General features: G+C 42.0%; 1 protein-coding gene and 1 non-coding gene across 6 annotated transcripts in view; both read left to right on the forward strand.

The window, feature by feature from the left end:
• Window positions 1-21,026, forward strand: part of FMNL2 (formin like 2) — a 326,764-nt gene that overhangs the window by 270,411 nt on the left and 35,327 nt on the right. For all 5 annotated transcript variants that reach the window (XM_065931549.1, XM_065931550.1, XM_065931548.1 and 2 more), the window contains one exon: window positions 18,746-18,820. In XM_065931549.1, the coding sequence (XP_065787621.1) occupies window positions 18,746-18,820 (75 nt within the window). The remainder of the gene's footprint in view (window positions 1-18,745; window positions 18,821-21,026) is intronic.
• On the forward strand, window positions 18,218-18,324 carry LOC136165608 (U6 spliceosomal RNA). Its single transcript, XR_010662615.1, has one exon. It is a non-coding gene; the product is annotated as a U6 spliceosomal RNA (small nuclear RNA).

Below are 21,026 nucleotides of genomic sequence, written 5' to 3' on the forward strand. Positions count from 1 at the left end.
CAGGCATTCAGAGAGACAGAAGTCACAACGTGGCTTTTGAACTCTCCTCTGAAGTCATCAGTGTCGCTTCTGCTATGTTCTGTGGGTTACGAGCGAGTCACTAAGGCCAACCCAGATGCCAAGGGGAAGGCAATGACTTGACTTCTTGAGTGTAAGGTGGAGTGTGAGGGTCACAACACAGAAGAACATGTGGGTGGAAGAGACTCCTGAGGTCATCTTTGGAAAATACAATTCACCTTAATAAGTTTTTGAGAATTTCTCCATTTAGCTGTTCCTCTTCTATTTTTTCATTTTCACCCTGTGTAATACTTGGTTTCTCCTCAGAACCAAAAACTGTATAAACTTTTTCACTGGAGAGAAAAAGAATGGATACTACTTGTTTTGGAGGAGAAAGGAGCCATTTGTATAGGGTTTCTGAGCCCCTGGTAATGAACTAGTTGCTTGTTTATAATTTTGGTCTTTATTGTGGAGTAAGGAAGTGAAGGCTGGTATCCTGCTGATAATCAAGGGGTGAGTCATGTTAACTTGCAGGAAAAAAATTATCATGAGCTTTTGCATGCTCCTATCTGTCAGAAACAGTGATAAACATTGGAAATAAGAAAGTAAGTGTGACCATTAAGAGTTCTACCCTTAAGAGGGAGCATCCCAATCCAGTTAAGGAAACCAATATTTCTGTAGTCATCGCTCTAGGCCGTATGAAGGTAAATGCCAGGTGCTTTGCAAAGAGAAGGAACAACTAACCAGGAGGAGGAGAAGGATGGAGGGCAGATATGAGGTCTGAGCTTTCAGGGGACACTTCCTATAGGAAAGGGTGCCTGAGCTGAGTTTAGGATGAATAAGAATTAACCAGGTATATTAATTTCTTGTCACTGTTGTAACAAATTGCCACAAGCTTTAGTGGCTTAAAACAACACAAATTTATTATCTTACAGTTCTGTTGGTCATATGTATATAAAATAAGTCTATAGGGTGGTGTTCTCCTGGAGAATCTACTTCCTTGTCCTTTTGGTATCCGGAAGTTGCTTGCATTCCTTGGCTCATGGCCCCTTCTCTTCTGGCCTCCTTCCTTTAATGACCATTGTGATTATATTTGGGTTTGACTCACCCAGATAATCCAGGATAATCTACCCATGTCCATATCCTTGGCTTAATCATATCTTCAAAGTACATATTTCCTTACACATAAGGTAAATAATCACAGGAATATGATTAGGACTTAGACATCTTTGTGGCCTACCACACCAGGTAAAAATGTCATTTGATGTGAAGAAGGTGGCATCTTCATAAAACTTCAAGGACTGTGTGTGCTGCGTGCTTAGTCGCTCAGCCCTGTCCAACTCTTTTTGACCCCATAGACCCCATAGACCACCAGGCTCCTCTGTCCATGTACATTATCCAGGCAATAATACTGGAATGGGTTGCCATGTTCTCCTCCAGGAGAACCCAGAACCCTCCTCCCAACCCAGGGATTGAACCCAGGTCTCCTGCCGATTTTTTACTGTCTGAGCCCTAGGGAGTGCCCAGGGACTTTCAGTTCAGTTCAGTCCCTCAGTCGTGTTCGATTCTCTGAGACCCCATGAATCACAGCACGCCAGGCCTCCCTGTCCATCACCAACTCCCGGAGTTTACTAAAACTCATGTCCATCGAGTTGGTGATGCCATCCAACCATCTCATCCTCTGTCATCCCCTTCTCCTCCTGCCCCCAATCCCTCCCAGCATCAGGGTCTTTTCCAATGAGTCAACTCTTCAAATGAGGTGGCCAAAGTACTGGAGTTTCAGCTTCAACATCAGTCCTTCCAATGAACACCCAGGACTGATCTCCTTTAGGATGGACTGGTTGGATCTCCTTGCTGTCCAAAGGACTCTCAAGAGTCTTCTCCAACACCACAGTTTAAAAGCATCATTTTTTTGACGCTCAGCTTTCTTCACAGTCCAACTCTCACATCCATACATGACCACTGGAAAAACCATAGCCTTGACTAGATGGACCTTTGTTGGCAAAGTAATGTCTCTGCTTTTTAATATGTTGTCTAGGTTGGTCATAACTTTCCTTCCAAGGATTAAGCATCTTTTAATTTCACAGCTGCAATCACCATCTGCAGTTATTTTGGAGCCCCCAAAAATAAAGTCTGACACTGTTTCTACTGTCTTCCCATCTATTTCCCATGAAGTGATGGGACCAGATGCCATGATCTTAGTTTTCTGAATGTTGAGCTTTAAATCAACTTTTTCACTCTCGCACTTTTATCAAGAGGCTTTTAAGTTCATCTCCAGGACTTTAGTTCACCTGATATCTCCAGTCCACCTTATATCTTCAGTCTTACAGAAGGTAGGGTATGGGAAGAGAACAGGTGGAATAGGAAGTTATGAGCAGATCATGAAACCAACCCCTCATGGCTTACTCCAGAGATTTCCTATTGCCCAGTGGCCTAAAGGTCACACAAAGCAGGTGAGGTATTCCTCACTCTTCTCCAAGCGGTGGATGTTTCAGTTGACTCTCTCGGTTAATTTCAGTTAACTGAGTTAATTTCAGTTTGACTCTCTCAGTTAATCTAAACATTCAGTTTGGATGTTTCAGTTGACTCTCTCAGTTAGTAAAGAACTGGCTGTAGCATTTTGCTGCAGAAGTCAGGTGGGTGGGCCCAGGGTGAGGTCAGGTTGACAGAGTAGGCTGTGGGTGGGGTCTGAAGTTTCTTTCAGACACTTTGACGTTCATATGTCCAACTCCTTGGGCCTCTTCCTCCATTGACAGTTGTCTGCTCCCCCAGTGGCTGTATTCATTCGTTTCTAACATCTTCAGGACTTTCCTGGGTTGTGGACCTGGGAAAGCTTTTTTTTTTTCTTCCCTGAATTAAAAAAAATACAGGAGATGATGATACCTGGGACACACAGTGGTAAAGAATCTGCCTGCCAATGTAAGAGACTTAGGAGATATGAGTTTGATCTCTGGGTTGGGAAGATCCCCTGGAGGAGGAAATGGCACATTGCTCCAGTATTCTTGCCTGGAGAATCCCATAGACAGAGGAGCCTGGTGGGCTATAGTCCATGGGGTTGCAGAGAGTCGGACATGACTGAACCAGCATGCACAAGGCAGATTATTATGATTTCTAGTGAGCATTTGTAGAGATGCTTTGCCTCTCAACCCGACTTTAATTAGACCCTTGTCTTTCTCCACAAGACTGAATGCAGTTTTGCTCAACAGGGATCTTCATGTTCTATTTCATTTGTAGAAACCACTTAAAAGATAGACTGTTGCCTCCTTGTTTTTATGCATGTAAAATGCCATTTCTTAAACCTGTGCCCTTTGCCAACTGTAAAGCAGTTGGCCTGCATGCCCTGATATTATATTCTAGGAAGGTAATGAAAGATCTTGAGAGAAAGCAGTGAGAGCTGTATGTTATTGCTTTAAGGCCCCAGAGAATCTGAAGCAGAGGCTGGCTCAGGGCCCTCCACATGGATGCTTCACTTGGGAGGTGTTTCTTTCACACTCAGATGGTGCTCTGGTTGCAGGTACATAAGGATGGTATGAAACACTCTGCTGTGTGTTGATTATAGCATTGGAGTCACACCTCCTCTAACTTTGGCAATATCATCACCAAGTACCATTAGAATGGGAATTTTCAGTTCTTGGACAGGATTTGGTTGTCATTTTGGCATTTTCTGCAGAGTAAGGCTAAAGGATCTTTAACTGTAGGCTCTCCTTGGTTTCTTTTTCTATGCGAAAGCACTGCCTCCCTATTCACTCTCTCCCTTGCTCCACCCTGTTTTGCATAGTAAGGGTATATATTTTTTTCAGTCTATATCTTGGGACTTAAGTATACTTTAGTGTTCTACCTTTGGTCTGGCTGTTTTTTAAATTGTTTTAAATAAGTGGAACTAGAAAGAATTGCTTTTCAGTGTCAAACAATTTTGAATTATAGGTTATTTTAGTTGTTGTTAAGTCTAGGCTAAGCAATGGCTACACCAACACACAGGACCACATGAACCATCTTACTAAATAAGCTTGTAGATCCGAATAGAGCTGTTAAAATAATTATGAAAGTGTTTGTAAAAAAAAGCTTTGTTAACTAGGAAAAGACAAATCATGTGTATGCATCTATGTATATATATGTTATATGTACGTACATGTATTATGAGTAGCAGTAGAAAGGTTTATGCATAGTGACGCGTGATATATGTGTACTCAGTCGTGTCTGACTCTTTGGGACCCCATGGACTGTAGCCCGCCAGGCTCCTCTGTCCATGGGATTCTCCAGGCAAGAACACTGGACTGGGTTGCCATGTCCTCCTCCAGGGGATCTTCCCGACCCAGGGATCGAACTTGTGCTTCTTTTGCCTTTTGCATTGGCAGGCAGATTCTTTACCACTGCACTGCCCCCTGGGAAGCCCATTTATGCATGGTAGTAAGCCCCTAAGAGAAGCCAGTGAAAGAGTTTGGAGCAGCAGTGTCGCTTTCAATTTGCATGTATGTTTATTTCTACTGCTTGTAATGTTTGGGAGGTAACATTTTGTCTCGTGTAGCTAAATGTCCTTGTTGTGCAGAGTGAGATTTTTCCCTTCCAGGAACTTTCCATTTGGCTTCCTCCTGTCCTTTTTAAAGATGCTAAGTTGTCTTTTGTGTAACATCTCTCCAAAAATACAGGCGTGGATCATTGCCACTTTTTTCCCCCCCTAGGACTAGTAAGGCAGAATTCTTTGGAAGTTCTAGGGAATTGTTGAGCAAATTTCTTATCAGAGAAAAAACACTGTTGTAAGATCAGGAGAGTGTGACAGAAAATAAAAGGCATGATTTTTGTCCCACACAATTTCCATCGCTTTGAAAAAGACAGGACTGACTTTAATAGATACTTAGTTAAGGACCAAATGTGGGCTAAAATTAACTATAACCCAAAACTTTTAGAGTTGTGTTTCTATTTAAATTTTTATTCCCTTTTATAATTTAAGCTAAAGTTTTAGTTCTTTTTGCCAATGAATATGCTGATTGACTTTGACTTCCTTTATGAGTGAAGTTCAAATTTCATTTGAAATTTAAATAATTCTAAAACATGAACATGTTTATTTATTTGGGCTCCAAAGTCAGTACAGAAGGGTTTTGTCTTGGTTTGTTTTAAATTAACAAAAAATCATCTTCAGAAAGAAAACATGAGCAGTGTTCATGAAACTGTTGTAGTTTATTGCATGTTTTAAACCTTAGCTAGTATATTGGTTAAGTGTTTTAAAAAGGCATGTGCATGTACAGAAATAGTAAGGCTATGTTTATTTGCTGAATGCTGACAGGCTAGCATATATTACTCTAATTATAATCTCTACCCAGTGAATTAGGAATAGGGAAAGCGGTTCAGAGTAAATAGGCCAACTGACATACTTTAGTAAGTGGCAAGCTTGGTGTTTTTTATACAGATCCATTGAACTCATAGTCAGTGTTACATAACCTATTGTTAAGGCTCATAGTGTTATATAACATGTTGTCACATATCAAACACCTTCTACACAAATTGATACATACCCTCAATCTTCTACCAAAAGGCAAACCTAATCAAGCAGTTATTGATTGGGTAGCTTATTGGAATGTTCGAAGTTATTCATAAAACCCAAGATAGGGATTCCCTGGTGGTCCAGTGGCTAAGAATCCGCCTTGCAATGCAGGGGATGCAGGTTCGACCCCTGGTCAGGCAACTAAGATGCCACAACTAAGACTCTATGCAGACAAATAAATAAATAAATATTAAAAAAACCCAAAAACCAAAACAGGATAATCTGAGCTGTTTGTATGGAGTTCAAAGAGAGGCGTGAGGTCTTGCGCACATTTACAAAGGAAGAGACTTGATTTAGTTGATGGAGGCAACTCTGGGAGCAGAGAGAGAGACAGGCATAAAGTCTGACCTGGGGTAGTATGTGTCAGAATAAATGTGCTAGTTGACAGGAAAGCAATATGTGACTGGGGCCCATGTTACAGAGTATAAAGCATGATAAGAGGCAATCACAATTAAGGTTCTGATGAATAGTGGAGGTTGAGAAAATCTTCACTATGATGAAAAAAAGAAATCTCAACTGGAAGACAGATGTTAAGTAGAAGGGAAAAGGAAAATGCAAAGGGAAGCAACAGTACTTTATAGTTTTTAAAGTGCTTTTATATCAACTCTGTTTGATTTTGTGGAAACCTAAAAAGGCATTTTATGTAATCCTGATACATCTTTAAAATTATCAATCTCTGTATAAAAAACAGAGGGGAGAGATGCTAGAGTTTGGAAGACAGGCAGGTCAGACATTAAATGACTGGGCCCTGAACCAAATTTGTGGCCATGACAGTGGGTATGAAGCCATAAAATTGAGGAAAAGTTGACAAGAGATAGTGTGATCCTCTGAATTGGGGATGGACATAAGTTGGAGAATAAGAATCTATTCTAACAGCATCAGTTTAATTAAGAAGGAAGCACAGCCACAGTGAACAAATAAGAGCTAGGATTTTTTTTTTTTTCCATGTGAAGAAAATTGTCTAAGTTAGTTTTTTTTTGTGATGGTAAAATGTCCAAGATCAGATTCTTAGTTCTGCATTGAAGATAATGAATGAGAGAACAGGCTTAAACAGAGTTGACTGGGAATTGAGTGTGTGTGTTTTCCAAGTAGAGAATAGGATCATACTAAAGAAGTTGAACTCCACAAAGGCCCCAGGCTAGAATGAGCTACAAGGATTCTCAGAAGACACCTGACCCACAGGTAGGCAAGAAGGAAGAGGATACCTGGTGAGTCTGGTATATTGTGTGCAAGTCTTGCTTTAGGTGACAAGTTAGTCACATCGTCTCTATATCCCTTCCAATTCTACAGTTTTATGATTCTATATAAAATTTTAGAATTTTATATAGGATATATATTCTATATAAAAATAAAGTGCTTCTTTGACTACAGATATTAAAAGAAGACACCTAGATAATGATAGGTACAAGAATTTATGAACACAAGCAAAAAGTAACGTGTTCTAGGCTAGTTGATAAGATGGTGACAGGCTTAGGATAGAAATATTAAGAGGTTACAGTGATTTTAGCCTACACTGTGGTTTTAGTCCCTAGCTCCCTTTTATGACTGCCTGGAAATGGCTGCATCAGTCTCTAGACCCAGAATGTGAAAGTGTTAGTCGCTCAGTCCTGTCCGACTCTTTGTGACTCCATGGACTATTGCCTTCCAGGCTCCTCTGTCCATGGGATTTTTCCAGGCAAGAATACTGTAGTGGGTTGCCATTCCCTTCTCCAGGGAATCTTTTCAACCCAGGGATTGAACTTGGGTCTCCTATATTGCAGGGAGATTGTTTACCATCTGAACCACTAGGGAAGCCCCTGTAAACTCAGATCTCACTTAAAAATCTAAAGGGGCTTGCTGCTTCTCTAACCAGCAGGTGAACTGAGTTTGTGGACATGCTGTGGGTACCTGCCCCTAGGGACATCCTGGATGTCTGTGAAAGCTGAAAGCATCCTGGCTTGGGCAGTGTTTGAAAGCCTGGGCTTTAGAGTCATGGTTTAGGCTTTGTAGCCCTTGCTAATGGTAGCTTCATAGCCACTTTTTACTCCTTTTACCACAATGATGCATGTGGCTCCTGCCCAACTCTCTATACTACATATCGATCTGCCAGGAATATATAGTCACACTCAGTTTTCATTCAGACATTGGACTGAAACATGCTCAGTAGAGGAAAGTGGCCAGTGGTTCCTCATGATGATCCAGCAACCACTGCCACTCTCCTTTCCTCATAAAGTTGAGCTCTCAGACAGTCTCCCCACCAGCTGTGCGTCACTGCAAAGTGGAAATGGCCAATCACAGTAACATGAGCTGTAGCTCCATTTTGTTTCAGCAGTTCGGTTTTGGCCATGGAAAAATGAGGGTTCCTTCCATACTAGTACATGTACCTGCAATACATGTGGTAGCCCAGATTAGCTGGTACGCTGCTAAGGACCACACTGAATTTTCCACGTGGAAGTATCTTCCAGGAATAGGTGTAAAACTAGGGAAGAGTATATTCTGTGTGGTAGGTAGCAAGGACATGTTTATTGCTTTGGTAGAAAGTAATCTTTTGGTTCCTTGCATGTTTGTTGATGATTTGATATTACAGCATGTCAGGCATTCCAGGACAAATTTGTCTAATTAGGCAGATTGACTGAGTCTGATTCTCCCTGAACTTGGGGAACATGTGTCCTAATAGACCATGCAGGAGAAAACTATTTTTGTATTTCTCTCATATTCTTGCTTGGAATCTAGCATTGACTTGGCTTTGAGAAGAAAAACCTAGTCTTCTAATGAGCCTCCATATGACACCCCAGAGACATCCAGAGAACAGTAAGGGATTGCTTCAGTGTAACCTGCTAAGTGCCAGGGATTGTACCTTGCCTTGTTAACCATAAAAACTGAAGGGAAGTCTTTTCTTTTTCTATCTCATAAACTAATGGAGGGCTCTTTTCTGCATAGAAAACCCTATCCTGTCTCTGAATGGTTTGACTTACCTTCATGGAGAGGTGGCAAATGGGTTGTTCTTTATATGATGTGGTTGATTCCCATATGTTGATATGTAGCAAAAGTGCTTTATGTAGGGTTCTTATTTCCTCAGATAGAATATTAAAAAGGTGTCTATTCAGGGGTTGAGGCTTAATAAAATTAATACTTTTTATTGCATTATCAGCTTCCCTGATGGCTCAGATGGCTTAGCCATCCTAAGTAGCTTCCTTGGTGACTCCTGCCTGCAATGCGGGATATGAGGGTTCGATCCCTGGATCTGGAAGATCCCCTGAAGAAGGAAATAGCATCCCACTTCAGTATTCTTGCCTGGGAAATCCCATGGATGGAGGAGCCTGGCAGACTATAGTCCATGGGGTCACAGAGAGTCAGACAGGACTAAACAACTTCACTTTAAAACTTTATTGCATTATCAAGATATTCTTAAGTGAAACTGTATTTAAAAAAAACAACTAAGGATGCATGGCTGTGGTGAATACAATGATTGCTCATATAATTTGTTGCCACTGCCTTGATTTGTATTAAGTCACAAGTAGCTTCATTCATCTCTCATTGCTTTTGTACCACCAGTGCAAATGTTAATTCTGTGAAAAAGGCAAGTAGCATCTTAGTATTACTACAAAAATAAGTTTTGATCTCACAAACCCTGGAATGGGGCCTCAGGAGCCCTCAGTGTTCAAAGACTCCACTTTAAGAACTGCTGTCCAAATCTGTAATCTCCTGTCATCTTTGACTTGGTGGATGTGGTAACTGGAAGCTAAAGCAGGGTCTTCCTGATGATGACCCAGAATTGGGGCAGAGCACAGGAGAAAGAAGAGACCATGAAATGAGAGCTAGGTAGGAGCAGCGGATAAACTTCAGGCATTTGCCTATTTGTGGACTGAGGTCTTTGATCTAGCAAACAAAATGTCCTTGTCTTCAAGGGCTCTGAGTTCTTAGCACATCTTTGTTTGATTTAATTTGATTTGTTGTGGTTCACGCAAGAGGATAGCATGGGTTGACGTCTGCCTCCTAAGCAGGTCCCAAGGTCTGTGGTGGGCATGTCACAGGACTGACAGGGCTCCCACCATGTGCTATTGCTGTGGTTCAGTGAACATGTGGTGACCCCTGGAAATGTGTCATTGTGTGCCTCTCGTTCCCCTCGCCCACCTCACTTGACCAAATTGTGTATGTGTTCAAAGAGCAAAGTTGACAGGGAAAATGAATGGGATAAGGCATAGAGTTAGACTAACTGGCAAGTTGTCCCAGAAATGACTAGAGGCCTTTCCCATTTACCAGTTTAAAAAACCCATCATTTTAAAGAACTAGAAGGTATTTTTGGTCTTCCTGTGGGAATAAAAGCCTTGAAAGAATCCATATCATTACTGATGACCAAGAGATGTGAGTCTTGCAAGTGAAACCAGAGAATTTCAAGTCTGACATTAGAAATATTTCTGAAAGATGTCATTGATGAGGAATTGTATGGTGGAGCCTCACTCTCTAGAATTTAATGAAGGCCATCTTTTTTTTAAGAGGAGCGATAAAAATGCATTTCTCATTTAAGGTGTGGCGTGTCAACAAGTCGTCCTCTGGGGCTTTTACTAGCCTTTTGCTTCTCTGTCAGGATTCTTTGTTCAGCACTGCAACATATGTGCATGGGAAGTGAAACAGTCATCTGGATGCTTTGTGTCCCTGCTGCCAAACATCTGGGTATTTGGAAACATCTGGAAAAGTGACTGAAGTTTTCACGAGGGTGTTCAGCATTATGTGGATGAATCCTCTGGTTCATAATCAGACATCTGCCAACCCAAGGCTGATTATAAATGTCTCATTAATTTATGAGGAAGGAAGGTTGGATCGATTGTAGAATACACTGTTGTTCGACTTTCATTAGTTTTTATTGCAGTGGAGTGAGATCAGGTTGTTTCATTTCAGAACGCTTCAGTCTGAGGAACATTTCCGCTTTTAAATCCCAAGGAGAGGGGAGAGCCAGCAGCAGGTCAGAGTGGTCGGCTGCTGTCACGGCAGCCGTTCGGTGTCTGTGTTTGAAATGTCTAGTCACCTCAGGAGGAAGAGATAATAGACGCTCGCAACCACAGAACACCCCAGAAAAGTGGTTTTGTTGGGCCATCATGGTGTCAGTAATTCATAGACTGCTTGTGCTCTCAACAGAGAGTAAGAGATGCTATCTCGTAGGTCTAAGGAGGCAGTAACTGTTTACTTCATGTGACCCCGAGAAGAAAACAAAACTTTTGTTCCTGGGCAGGCCCTGAGAGGGGTAGTCTAATTGTCACAGCAGCCTGTGCTTTTAAAACGGTGCCTTTCTGTGGGGAGCCCTGCAGATCACAGGGGCCTATTGTGAGAAGAGAAAAAGAAAGCATTGAGGCAGGCACCAGGCCACAGAGCAAGGAGGAAACACTTAAGTGAGAGGCCTTTAATTTTCATACAAGTCACCTCGAAGCATATTTTATACCCACCTCGTAAGTCAGGCCGCAGTCTGGCTGTAGACTTGGTGTGTTTCCCTGGGAGCTGTTGCTAGGGGAAACCAAAGACAGTCTCTGACCTTGAGGGGGACGGAGAGGTGGCTGAAGGCTGGCAGTCTTGTTCATTGCAACATCTGGCTAGCGAGATAATATTCTTCATTACAAAGCTTATGTAAAACTATCTTTCCTCCGTGATTAGCTTTTAGGAAATCACCCCCTAAGCTCTGCCCACCCTTAGAGATGCTTTAAGCCACTGCCTCTTTTGCATCCAGGGCCTCTGGTTTATCTAAATGATCTGGGACACTCTTCAGAAATGTCCTGCACAGATGTTGGAGGACAGTGTTAAGTTGTTTTTTTGGCAGGGGCTAAATTACATGGCTGCAATCACCATCTGCAGTGATTTTGGAGCCCCCCAAAATAAAGTCTGATACTGCTTCCATTGTTTCCCCATCTATTTCCCATGAAGTGATGGGACCAGATGCCATGATCTTAGTTTTCTGAATGTTGAGCTTTAAGCCAACTTTTTCACTCTCCTCTTTCACTTTCATCAAGAGGCTTTTTAGTGCCTCTTCACTCTCTCCCATAAGGGTGGTGTCATCTGCGTATCTGAGGTTACTGATATTTCTTCTGGCAATCTTGATTCCATCTTGTGCTTCTTCCAGCCCAGCATTTCTCATGATGCACTCTGCATATAAGTTAAATAAGCAGGGTGACAATATACAGCCTTGATGTACTCCTTTTCCTATTTGGAACCACTCTGTTGTTCCATGTCCAGTTCTAACTGTTGCTTCCTGACCTGCATATAGGTTTCTCAAGAAGCAGGTCAGGTGGTCTGGTATTCCCATTTCTTTCAGAATTTTCCACAGTTTATTTTTTGGGGCTCCAAAATAACTGCAGATGGTGATTGCAGCTGTGAAATTAAAAGACACTTAACCCTTGGAAGGAAAGTTATGACCAACCTAGATAGCATATTAAAAAGCAGAGACATTACTTTGCCAACAAAGGTCCGTCTAGTCAAGGCTATGGTCTTTCCAGTGGTCATGTATGGATGTGAAAGCTGGACTATGAAGAAAGCTGAGCACTGAAGAGTTGATGCTTTTGAACTGTGGTGTTGGAGAAGACTCTTGAGAGTCCCTTGGACTGCCAGGAGATCCAACCAATCCATCCTGAAGGAGATCAGTCCTGGGTGTTCTTTGGAAGGGCTGATGCTAAAGCTGAAACTCCAGTACTTTGGCCACCTCATTTGAAGAGTTGACTCATTGGAAAAGACCCTGATGCTGGGAGGGATTGGGGGCAGGAGGAAAAGGGGAGGACAGAGGATGAGATGGCTGGATGGCATCACTGACTCGATGGGCATGAATTTGAGTAGACTCCGGGAATTGGTGATGGACAGGGAGGCCTGGCGTGCTGCGGTTCATGGGGTTGCAAAGAGTTGGACACGACTGAGCAACTGAACTGACTGACTGATGCTTTGCTTCAAAGTGAAATGGATCTGGCTTGTCTCGGGTGTGACCAGTTGTATCTGACCAGGCCAGGATTTATCCACTTCATATGCAGAGCGAGCCAGATGCCATGAGATGGTGCTTTGGCCTTCAAGCTTGGTACTCGGGGCCTGCAGAGCCAAGAGCGTCTCCCTAAAGTTGGTTTGTGTAGTTTCCAGGCTGGTCAGCTTGGGAATATCATGTTCTATGGCCATGCCTAGATTAGTTTTAGAGCTTCAAGATACCGAGTAGGAGAATTTTTTTCAAACTTTTATTAGCAATGAAAACTCAATGAAACATTTTCCCCTTAGAATAAATCTTACCAGGCAACGCAGTATAATACAGAATTAATAAATGAGGATAGAGGTCCCAGGAACTTCACCTGTGCTTTTTTCCTGCCCCTGACAGGGCCCCCATCCCTGGTTGCATTCCCCCCGCGCTCCCAGCTGTTTGGGCGCTCAGTTGTGTCCAGGTGTTTGAGAGCCCATGGACTGTAGCCCGCCAGGCTCCTCTGTTCATGGGATTTTCCAGGCAGGCATACTAGAAGTCTGCCATTTCCTTCTCCAGGGGATCTTCCTGATCCAGGGATCGAACCCGTGTCTCCTGCCTTCGCAGGTGGATTCTTTACCACTGAGCCACCTGGGAAGCCCAAAGTGGGAGATGCATCCCTGGGTGGGCATCACTGTAACCTTTCATGCGTCCTAAAAAGAGGATTTGACAACCAACAATATAACGCTCTTAAATCAATGGATGTGAAAACCAATTTCCAGGGAGGTTCATGGAATTGCCCAGGCTCACAGTAGCTTAGGAATTGTACTGACTTATAACCTAGGTTTTATGGTCCCCTGTTTAATACTCCACAGCCCTGTTTCTCATGTCCCATCGCCCTCACCAGTGCTAGGGCTTAAACGTGCAAAGAGGGCTGCTGGGTTAGGCAGGACCCCACAGGGATAGGTGGGTGGTGCCTGTGTTCTGTCAAGTCTGGGGTCGATCCCAGCCTGAGTGCTTTCTCCTTACACAGTGTTAATCAGGGTCAGTGAATTTATTCACATAGGACTGATTTATAAATGACTTATACCTGAAGATGCCTCCTAAGTATTCAGTAGACTATGTGCTTTTCCAGAGTGTATACTTGTTTTCTGCCTTGTTGACTTCTTATCTGGCCATCCTGACTGTAGAAGTCTAATTCCTGATGGAGTAGGCTTCTCTCCATCTCTGCCTTCTAGGCCTGTGTCTCTTAAATTCACTTCCTACCCTCCCTACTCCAGTGACTGTGTGTTATCGATGGAAGGTGTCAAAGTTAGTGGAGAAATGAGAAATACCAGCAAATAGAGAAGTCAAGAAATGACAGGCTTCAGTTGCAATAGTACAACTGTTTTACTTGGAAGTTTTCAGATTGTCTGGTCTTTGTTGGCAGATGGAAGTTATATGCAGCAGTTTATAATGTGCAATAATATATACATGCAAACATGCGCCTGGCTCTCCTGTACATTTTGATGAAGCCCTTGAGAGCAGCCTCATGAAAGCTGTTGTAGATTTGGAAAATAACTGGGGATCAATGTTTCGTTCCTTTCATCCTCACCAGTTTTCTAAGTGAGGCCAGTTTCAAAGGAGAGAAGAGGCATGTTCAGCCATGATGATCTTATTTGAACCAAGTTTGCGGGGGTGGTCCAGATGTGAGCTGTAGGAGCTAGGACAACTTTCCTTTGATGTGGAACACGACTTTTACCAACCTTCCCCAAACATGTCTTCCCATTTCCTGTGGGGTTGTAGTATACTCTGATTTAATGATTGCTAAAGTAACATAGAAACAAATGTGAATCTGGTTTGCATGCTCCCTTTTTTTTCCAGCAGGAACGAAGGGGTCCTCGAGAATCCATACTGTTCCTGTGGGAAAATGTCAGAAAGTACCACCCTGAATTCATTAGCTGAGATCAACCACAGAGCAGTGTAGCTCAACCTTTACAGAGAGTGACTTGGTGGGGCTGATAGGGGGAGCCCTTCTGGTTCTTACAGTGGATGAGGAGAGTGGTCAATCTTTCATGGTTTCTCCAAGCTGGCATCTGTGTTGACAATGTGCTGTTTGGTGCAGTTGGGTCCTTTGCACCCAGTTCCAAGGAGCTGTAAGTTGGAAGACATTTAAGTCTATTATTTTTAAAGATTAAAGGTATTTAATACATTTGTTTCATAACACATGTTCTCAGCATGGCTTTGTCTGTTGACAGAATGAGGGATTTCTGAAGAAAGGCATGTATTCAAGGCTCCTCTTCATATCTCTTTCAGTCCATTCTACCAGTCTAATACAATGACTTTTCAGATCTTTATTCAGCTGAAAATTAATACAATATTTCTTGTTCTGAAGTTGATCCCATATCTTTTTATTAACAATTTGAGTAGCTTTGCTGCCTACATATGCTTTCCTCAGCTGTATAAAATCCACTTTCTTAAGGCCCTGGGCACAATCTCTGATTATTTGGGAGTTGGCTTATTATTCATTGTATCCATGCAGGGACAGTGGGCCAATCCCTGCTTCATTCCTATGATACCCAGTTATAGTAACTGTTTTTTTAATGTGTAGTTAAATTAGAAGTTGAATGAGTTGTGGAGTTAATGATGTAGCTGTCCAGTTTACAACTGGGAGTAAAAAAGGATGAGGTTTTAATTGGCTAGTCTAATACTGGATAAGCCACTGGTTCCCAACTGCTGGTCCAACAATTATGAGTCCTTTTTAAAGACACAGATTCCTAGTTCTGTCCATGGAGATTGTCATTCACTGTGTCCTGGTGTAGACCCTAGGAATCGTTCATTTTCAGAAGTTCCACGGGAGATTCTGGTGCATGGATAATTGAGTGCATGTCCGATGGAATGATTGTGCTTCTTAATGATAACATTTTCCATCTCTGTTGGTGTCTCAGATGATTCTGAAATGCTTTTACGATAATCTTAAATGGAATATATTTATCTGAACATTCTGGGCTGTGTGAGAGCGGGAACATCAGGCTGGCAGTTGGAGCCCTGGTTCTTGCCTCTGTGTGGATGTTTGTTCAAGCTGGAGATATTTGGTCTGTTTACCTGTCAGTCTCAGTCACAAATGGAGGGCACCAGTTTCCCCAAGGTACTCTCCGGATTTCTGACATTCTTTGATTTGGAAGATTTTGCCCTCCTAGGAATTGTCTTCATCATCACTGTTCACTGAGGGCTCTCCTGGTTCAGTGAGCGCTGAACTGCTCACAGAGCAGTGATCACAGCCTGCTTCTCAGGAAAGCTGGCAGCTGTCGTCCCCATATCCAGAACCAGCTCTCTTCCTTTCTCCTGTCACTGCATGTTACTGAGTCCAAGTTTGCTCTGCTCACCACACGACAGGCTAATGAATCCGAGAGATGAGGTGTTGAAGCAAGGAATACGGCTTTATTCAGAAAGCCAGCTGACTGAGAAGTTGGCAGACTAATGTCTCAGCATAACCATCTTGCTGGGGTCTGGATGCCAGTTTCTTTTATGGATCAGAGATGGGGAGGGAGGTGAGGAAACAAAAGTATACAGGCCATTAACCTTGAAGATATCTCCTAGAATGGCAGCCTCAGGCAGGGGGATGTGTTAGTTCCTTCCTTCCTCCCATCTATAGGTGGAAGGAGTTCTGAACAAAGGCACTTTAACAGTCAAGCAGAAAGGCAGGATTCTCTGAGGCAGGCCATCGTGTATGATTATAACAAAAGCAATGGAGACCAAGTCAAAGAAATAATTCCAGCATGGAGTCAGAATTTTCTCCCTGCAACATATCCACCTCCCAAAACAGACGAAAGTAAACTGTCCTGTTGGGAAGCAAGTTCTTATGTTGAGGTTTCTCTTAAGGAAAATTCAAGTTGTAAAATGCCGACTTTTTCTATACCAAGTCTTGCAAGTTTTTACCAGCTGGACCTGTTTTTGCAGGCTAGGAACCCTTGTGTCTTTGAGCACAAGATGTGACTGATGTCATGGTCTAGGGAGCTGAACCTGCACTTCCATATCCCCTTCAATAAGCCTTAGTTTCCCGGAACTTGTAGCATATGCTCTAGAGAGTCTAGTGGGCCCCAGGGCAGAATGTGACTTCCCTTAAATCTCTGGTTCTCAGCCTTTGCAGAGCATCAGAATGGTCTCTAGTGCTTTTCAAATGTACCCACCCATGTCACCCCAGCACTGCCTGGGCCTCCTGACTTGGGCTTTCTAGGGTGGGATTGGACACATATGTATGTCTTTTAAAGGCTTCACTTTAAACTCTCCCTTCTGGAGCTTGCTTCTCTTCATTCTGATCCGGGCAATGCACTGTTCCTCTGCCTTCTGTAATTATTTTTTTGTTAAAGTAGGTATAGATAAATGGGGAGTTGTCATAGGAATATAGTAAACTGTGGTCTAGTCTGTTGAGAAAATTAACTTACTCTGAGAGTAGAAGTTTTTCAGAGTGTAGGGAGTCTACTGAGCATTCCTAGCACACAGTTAAGGCACAGGAACCACTACTAAAGATTAACCCTTGTCCCTGTCTACAGAGGTCTGAAGGTTCTTGTTTTATTGTAAAACATCGTGGGGAGCAATAGTAGATCATTCACCCTTTCATTAAGAATATTTTAACATAATATCTTGTTTATCCTCTTTTCAGTGCAATTCAGCAAATATTGAGAATTTACAACATGCTAAGCTCTGTTCTAGATGCTGAGGATAGAGTAGGGAGCACAACATAAAATTCCTGCCTTCACTGGACACACTCTTCACCAAAGTGTGTGTGTGTGTACATGCGTGGAATTAAACATGACAGAATTAAATGGCTGCATTATAACATTATGAAATGTCATTTTAGGAGAAATCTTTAGGATTGGCCTGATTATTTCTAAGATCACAAAGGGAATCAGAAAACTAAGCACGTGAAACCTGAGTTAAATTCACAAAATATTAATACCAGAGACTGTCTTACTATCAACAAGGAGCCCATGGGTGTTCAGATAACAGTTTTCTCAAGGTGTGAGGAAATAAACTAGTGGATTTAGGACTTTGCTCCAAAAACAAAAAGGCAGACAAGGACACTGAAAGAATTAAACTTCATCTTTTGATTTTGGGCATAAGTCTCCAGGTTGTTGTCATTTGATGCAAATCTTTCTTTGACTGTGTTTTTAGCTCCATGTTTTTAATTCCCCGTATATGCAACCCACTCCAGTGTTCTTGCCTGGAGAATCCCAGGGATAGGGGAGCCTGGTGGGCTGCCGTCTATGGGGTCGCACAGAGTCGGACACGACTGAAGCGACTTAGCAGCAGCAGAAGCAGCAGCAGCATATGCAGAATACATTGGGACTTTGGAGTTCACAGTATTTTATCTACTTATTTCACCTGTTCAGCAGAAGCATTCATTCGAGCTGAATGCATGTATTTCAGGCCTCTGGAATGCTGCTTCACAAATGACTGCAAAATTCTGTCCTCATCTTGAAGGAATTAGATAGCTTCCCAAATTTTTATATTGTAGTTTATGCTTAAAATTATGACAGAAATAAAATCAATATTGTAAAGCAATCATCAATCAATTAAAAATAAATAAAAATAATTATTAGACATGTTAGACATGATATGCGCATTTTGAATCTGCTTCTCAAGGAATTTAAATCCAAAATTATGAAAAATCTGTTAGCATGTCTGTTTCAAAAGTACTTTTGTAAAAAGGAAAACTGTGGTCATTTTTAAAAAAAAAAAACATAACCAACATTCTGGGATTGTGAATGCCAGCTAAAAAGATGTGACAAAAAAGTGACTAGTGAGTGCTCGCTTCGGCAGCACATATACTAAAATTGGAACGATACAGAGAAGATTAGCATGGCCCCTGCGCAAGGATGACATGCAAATTCGTGAAGCGTTCCATATTTTTAGGACCCAGAGGAGTCGGGTGGAGAGGGAGGTGGGAGGGGGGATCGGGATGGGGAATACGTGTAACTCTATGGCTGATTCATGTCAATGTATGACAAAACCCACTGAAATGTTGTGAAGTAATTGGCCTCCAACTAATAAAATAAAATTAAAAAAAAAAAAAAAAGTGACCAGTGAAAGAAGAGCACATTTGGTATGGATATTAAGCCATCAAGAGAACATGTAAGAGAAACAGAGGATGAGCTTTGGTGCTGGCTCATGTTACTGCTTGTGCATTAACTAACAGGAGAGAAGTAAATAGCGTGTGAGAGGGGGATAAAATAGATGTTCTGGAAATAATTATTAGTGCTAAAATTTCTGCATCTAATTTTGGAGTGCTTACGTTTGGAATTTCACATGCACAATGATAATGTGTGTTTCAGGTTTGTGGAGAAAAACAACGCTTTGAGAAGTTGATGGAACATTTCAGGAATGAGGACAATAACATAGATTTTATGGTGAGTTATTTCAGTGCTACATTCAATAAAGCCAACCCAGATTTAGCAGTTATTTCCTAAATCCACTTATATTTATATATTATATATACGTCTGTATTATAATGTTACAAAGGATAGGAAACAGTTTTATATGCTATAGATTCAAATTTGACTTGCTCTCTTCATCTATATTTGACCTTTATGGCATTTATCTCAGGCTTTTTTTCCTATCATAAAGGCCAAAAGTATTTATTGGTTACAGTGCTTTTGTTGACCCTTGAACAATGCAGGGAGTTGGGGGCTCCAACCCTCCCCACAGTGGAAAACCCTCCTGTTAACTTACAGTGGTTATGTGGTTACTCTGGTTATGTGGTTTCACGTCTGCAGATTCAACCAACTGTGGGTCACATAGTACCTAGTCTTCATTATTGAAAAAAATTTGACCTGCACAGTTCAAATGCATCTTGTTTAAGAATCAACTGTATTTATAGCAGATAAAGGGGGGAGCCACGCATTTGTGAAAATAAAGTTACAGTTGGCGCAAATGCCTGCAGGAGCCAGCTTGAGCAGTCAGTGGTGGTGATGGTTTAGTCACTAAGTTATGTCCAACTCTTGTGACCCCATGGACAGTAGCCTACCAGGCTCCTCTGTCCATGGGATTTTCCAGGCAAGAATACTGCAGTGGGTTGCCATTTCCTTCTCCACGGGATCTTCCCCACCCAGGGATTGAATCCGAGTCTCCTGCCCTGCAGGGAGATTCTTTACCAACTGAGTTACCAGGGAAGTCCTGAGAAGTCAATAGTGCTGCATAAGAATCCTTAGAGTAGAAACCAAGAGCGTTGGATCCTTGTGCCTTTTGCACACCCCATCCAGTGGCCTTCTCCAGACTGTTCTCCAACACTGAAGTGCTTTGATTTGTAGACCTGGTAGTATATATCCCCCAAATGAACACACAGCAGTGATTTTGTGTTTTCCTCACTTGATTACCAGCTCTAGTAATTCTCTGAGGGCACAATGGTATTGTACCTCTCCTTAGTGGAGTAACTCACATGTAAGAACATGTGATTCAGCATCATAACTGTCATCCTCAGGGACAAAAAGCAAAAGATTCTGAGCACCTCTGAATCTGTGTACCTAGGCCTTAATCATGAACTGAAGGTAGACTCCACTATAGAGGATTTCCAGAGCCAGGTCACACCTGAGTATACCCAGGTCTGCTTTCTTTGACCCAGTCTAGTTGACCTCGGGGTCTTCTAGACCCAGGAGTTCTTTTACTGGGGCTTAATTTCCCAGATCCCATCTAGCCTGGGGCAGATAGCCTGTTCACTTCTTTTGTTGTCAAGTTTTCTAAAACCTATGCTTATGATGCTAGGCAGTTTTCATTTGAATTGCTTCAGTGCTTATAAAACATGGACTATAGCTTTGCAGATTTCTAACCTTTTTTATATGAAAGATGTTTTCTGGGTCCTCAAATTTCATATGCATCCTAATTCTTGGCCCTTTCCCAAAACAGTATTGGTTGAAGTCTTTTATAGAGGTTTTCTGCTCCATAAAGCATATGTATATATACTTTTAAAAAAGGTAGAACAATAAATTTGAAAGAAGGAATACGTTTACACTGACTTTTTAAGTTCTTGTTGTTTGGATTTTTGTTGGAGTGTTTAAGGCCCTGGTGGCAAAGATTTAAAGAAGGCGTGCCCTTGCTCACCTGACCAGGTTCTTTTCTCTGCTTTCATAGGAGGAATTTGTTCATTCCTTTAGGGTTGAGGTTGCAAACTGGAGGTTTCAGGCTGAAGCCAGCATACATACAGGCTTGTGAGTTTAGTCTGACAGTGATGTCCTTCAATTAAAAAAATTGGAAATTGAACCTAAAAATACAGATTTGTAGATTTTCTTGAGAATTAATAAGTTTTGGTAATGCTTGGTCCCTGTTCTTACAGAGTATAAACTGCTGGCGCCAAGTAGTCCCTATTCCTTAAGTCTGAAGGTAACCGTGGCAGTTTGTCACTGTCCGCACCATTCCTTATTGTATTACACATGACCCACTTCACTCATTTATCATACATACCAGATCCCTCTGCCATTTGAGTTTCTCCTGAATTTATAAATAGTGTTAAGCCCTTTAGAACACCTGCACTGTTGACAAATGAGAGCATATTTCCTGTCAGTTCATTTATTCACACACATATATGCATTGGGAGTCTTATTTAAATGCTGCTAGTATATC

This window comes from Muntiacus reevesi, chromosome 3 (assembly GCF_963930625.1).
Source record: "Muntiacus reevesi chromosome 3, mMunRee1.1, whole genome shotgun sequence".
Lineage (NCBI taxonomy): Eukaryota > Metazoa > Chordata > Mammalia > Artiodactyla > Cervidae > Muntiacus > Muntiacus reevesi.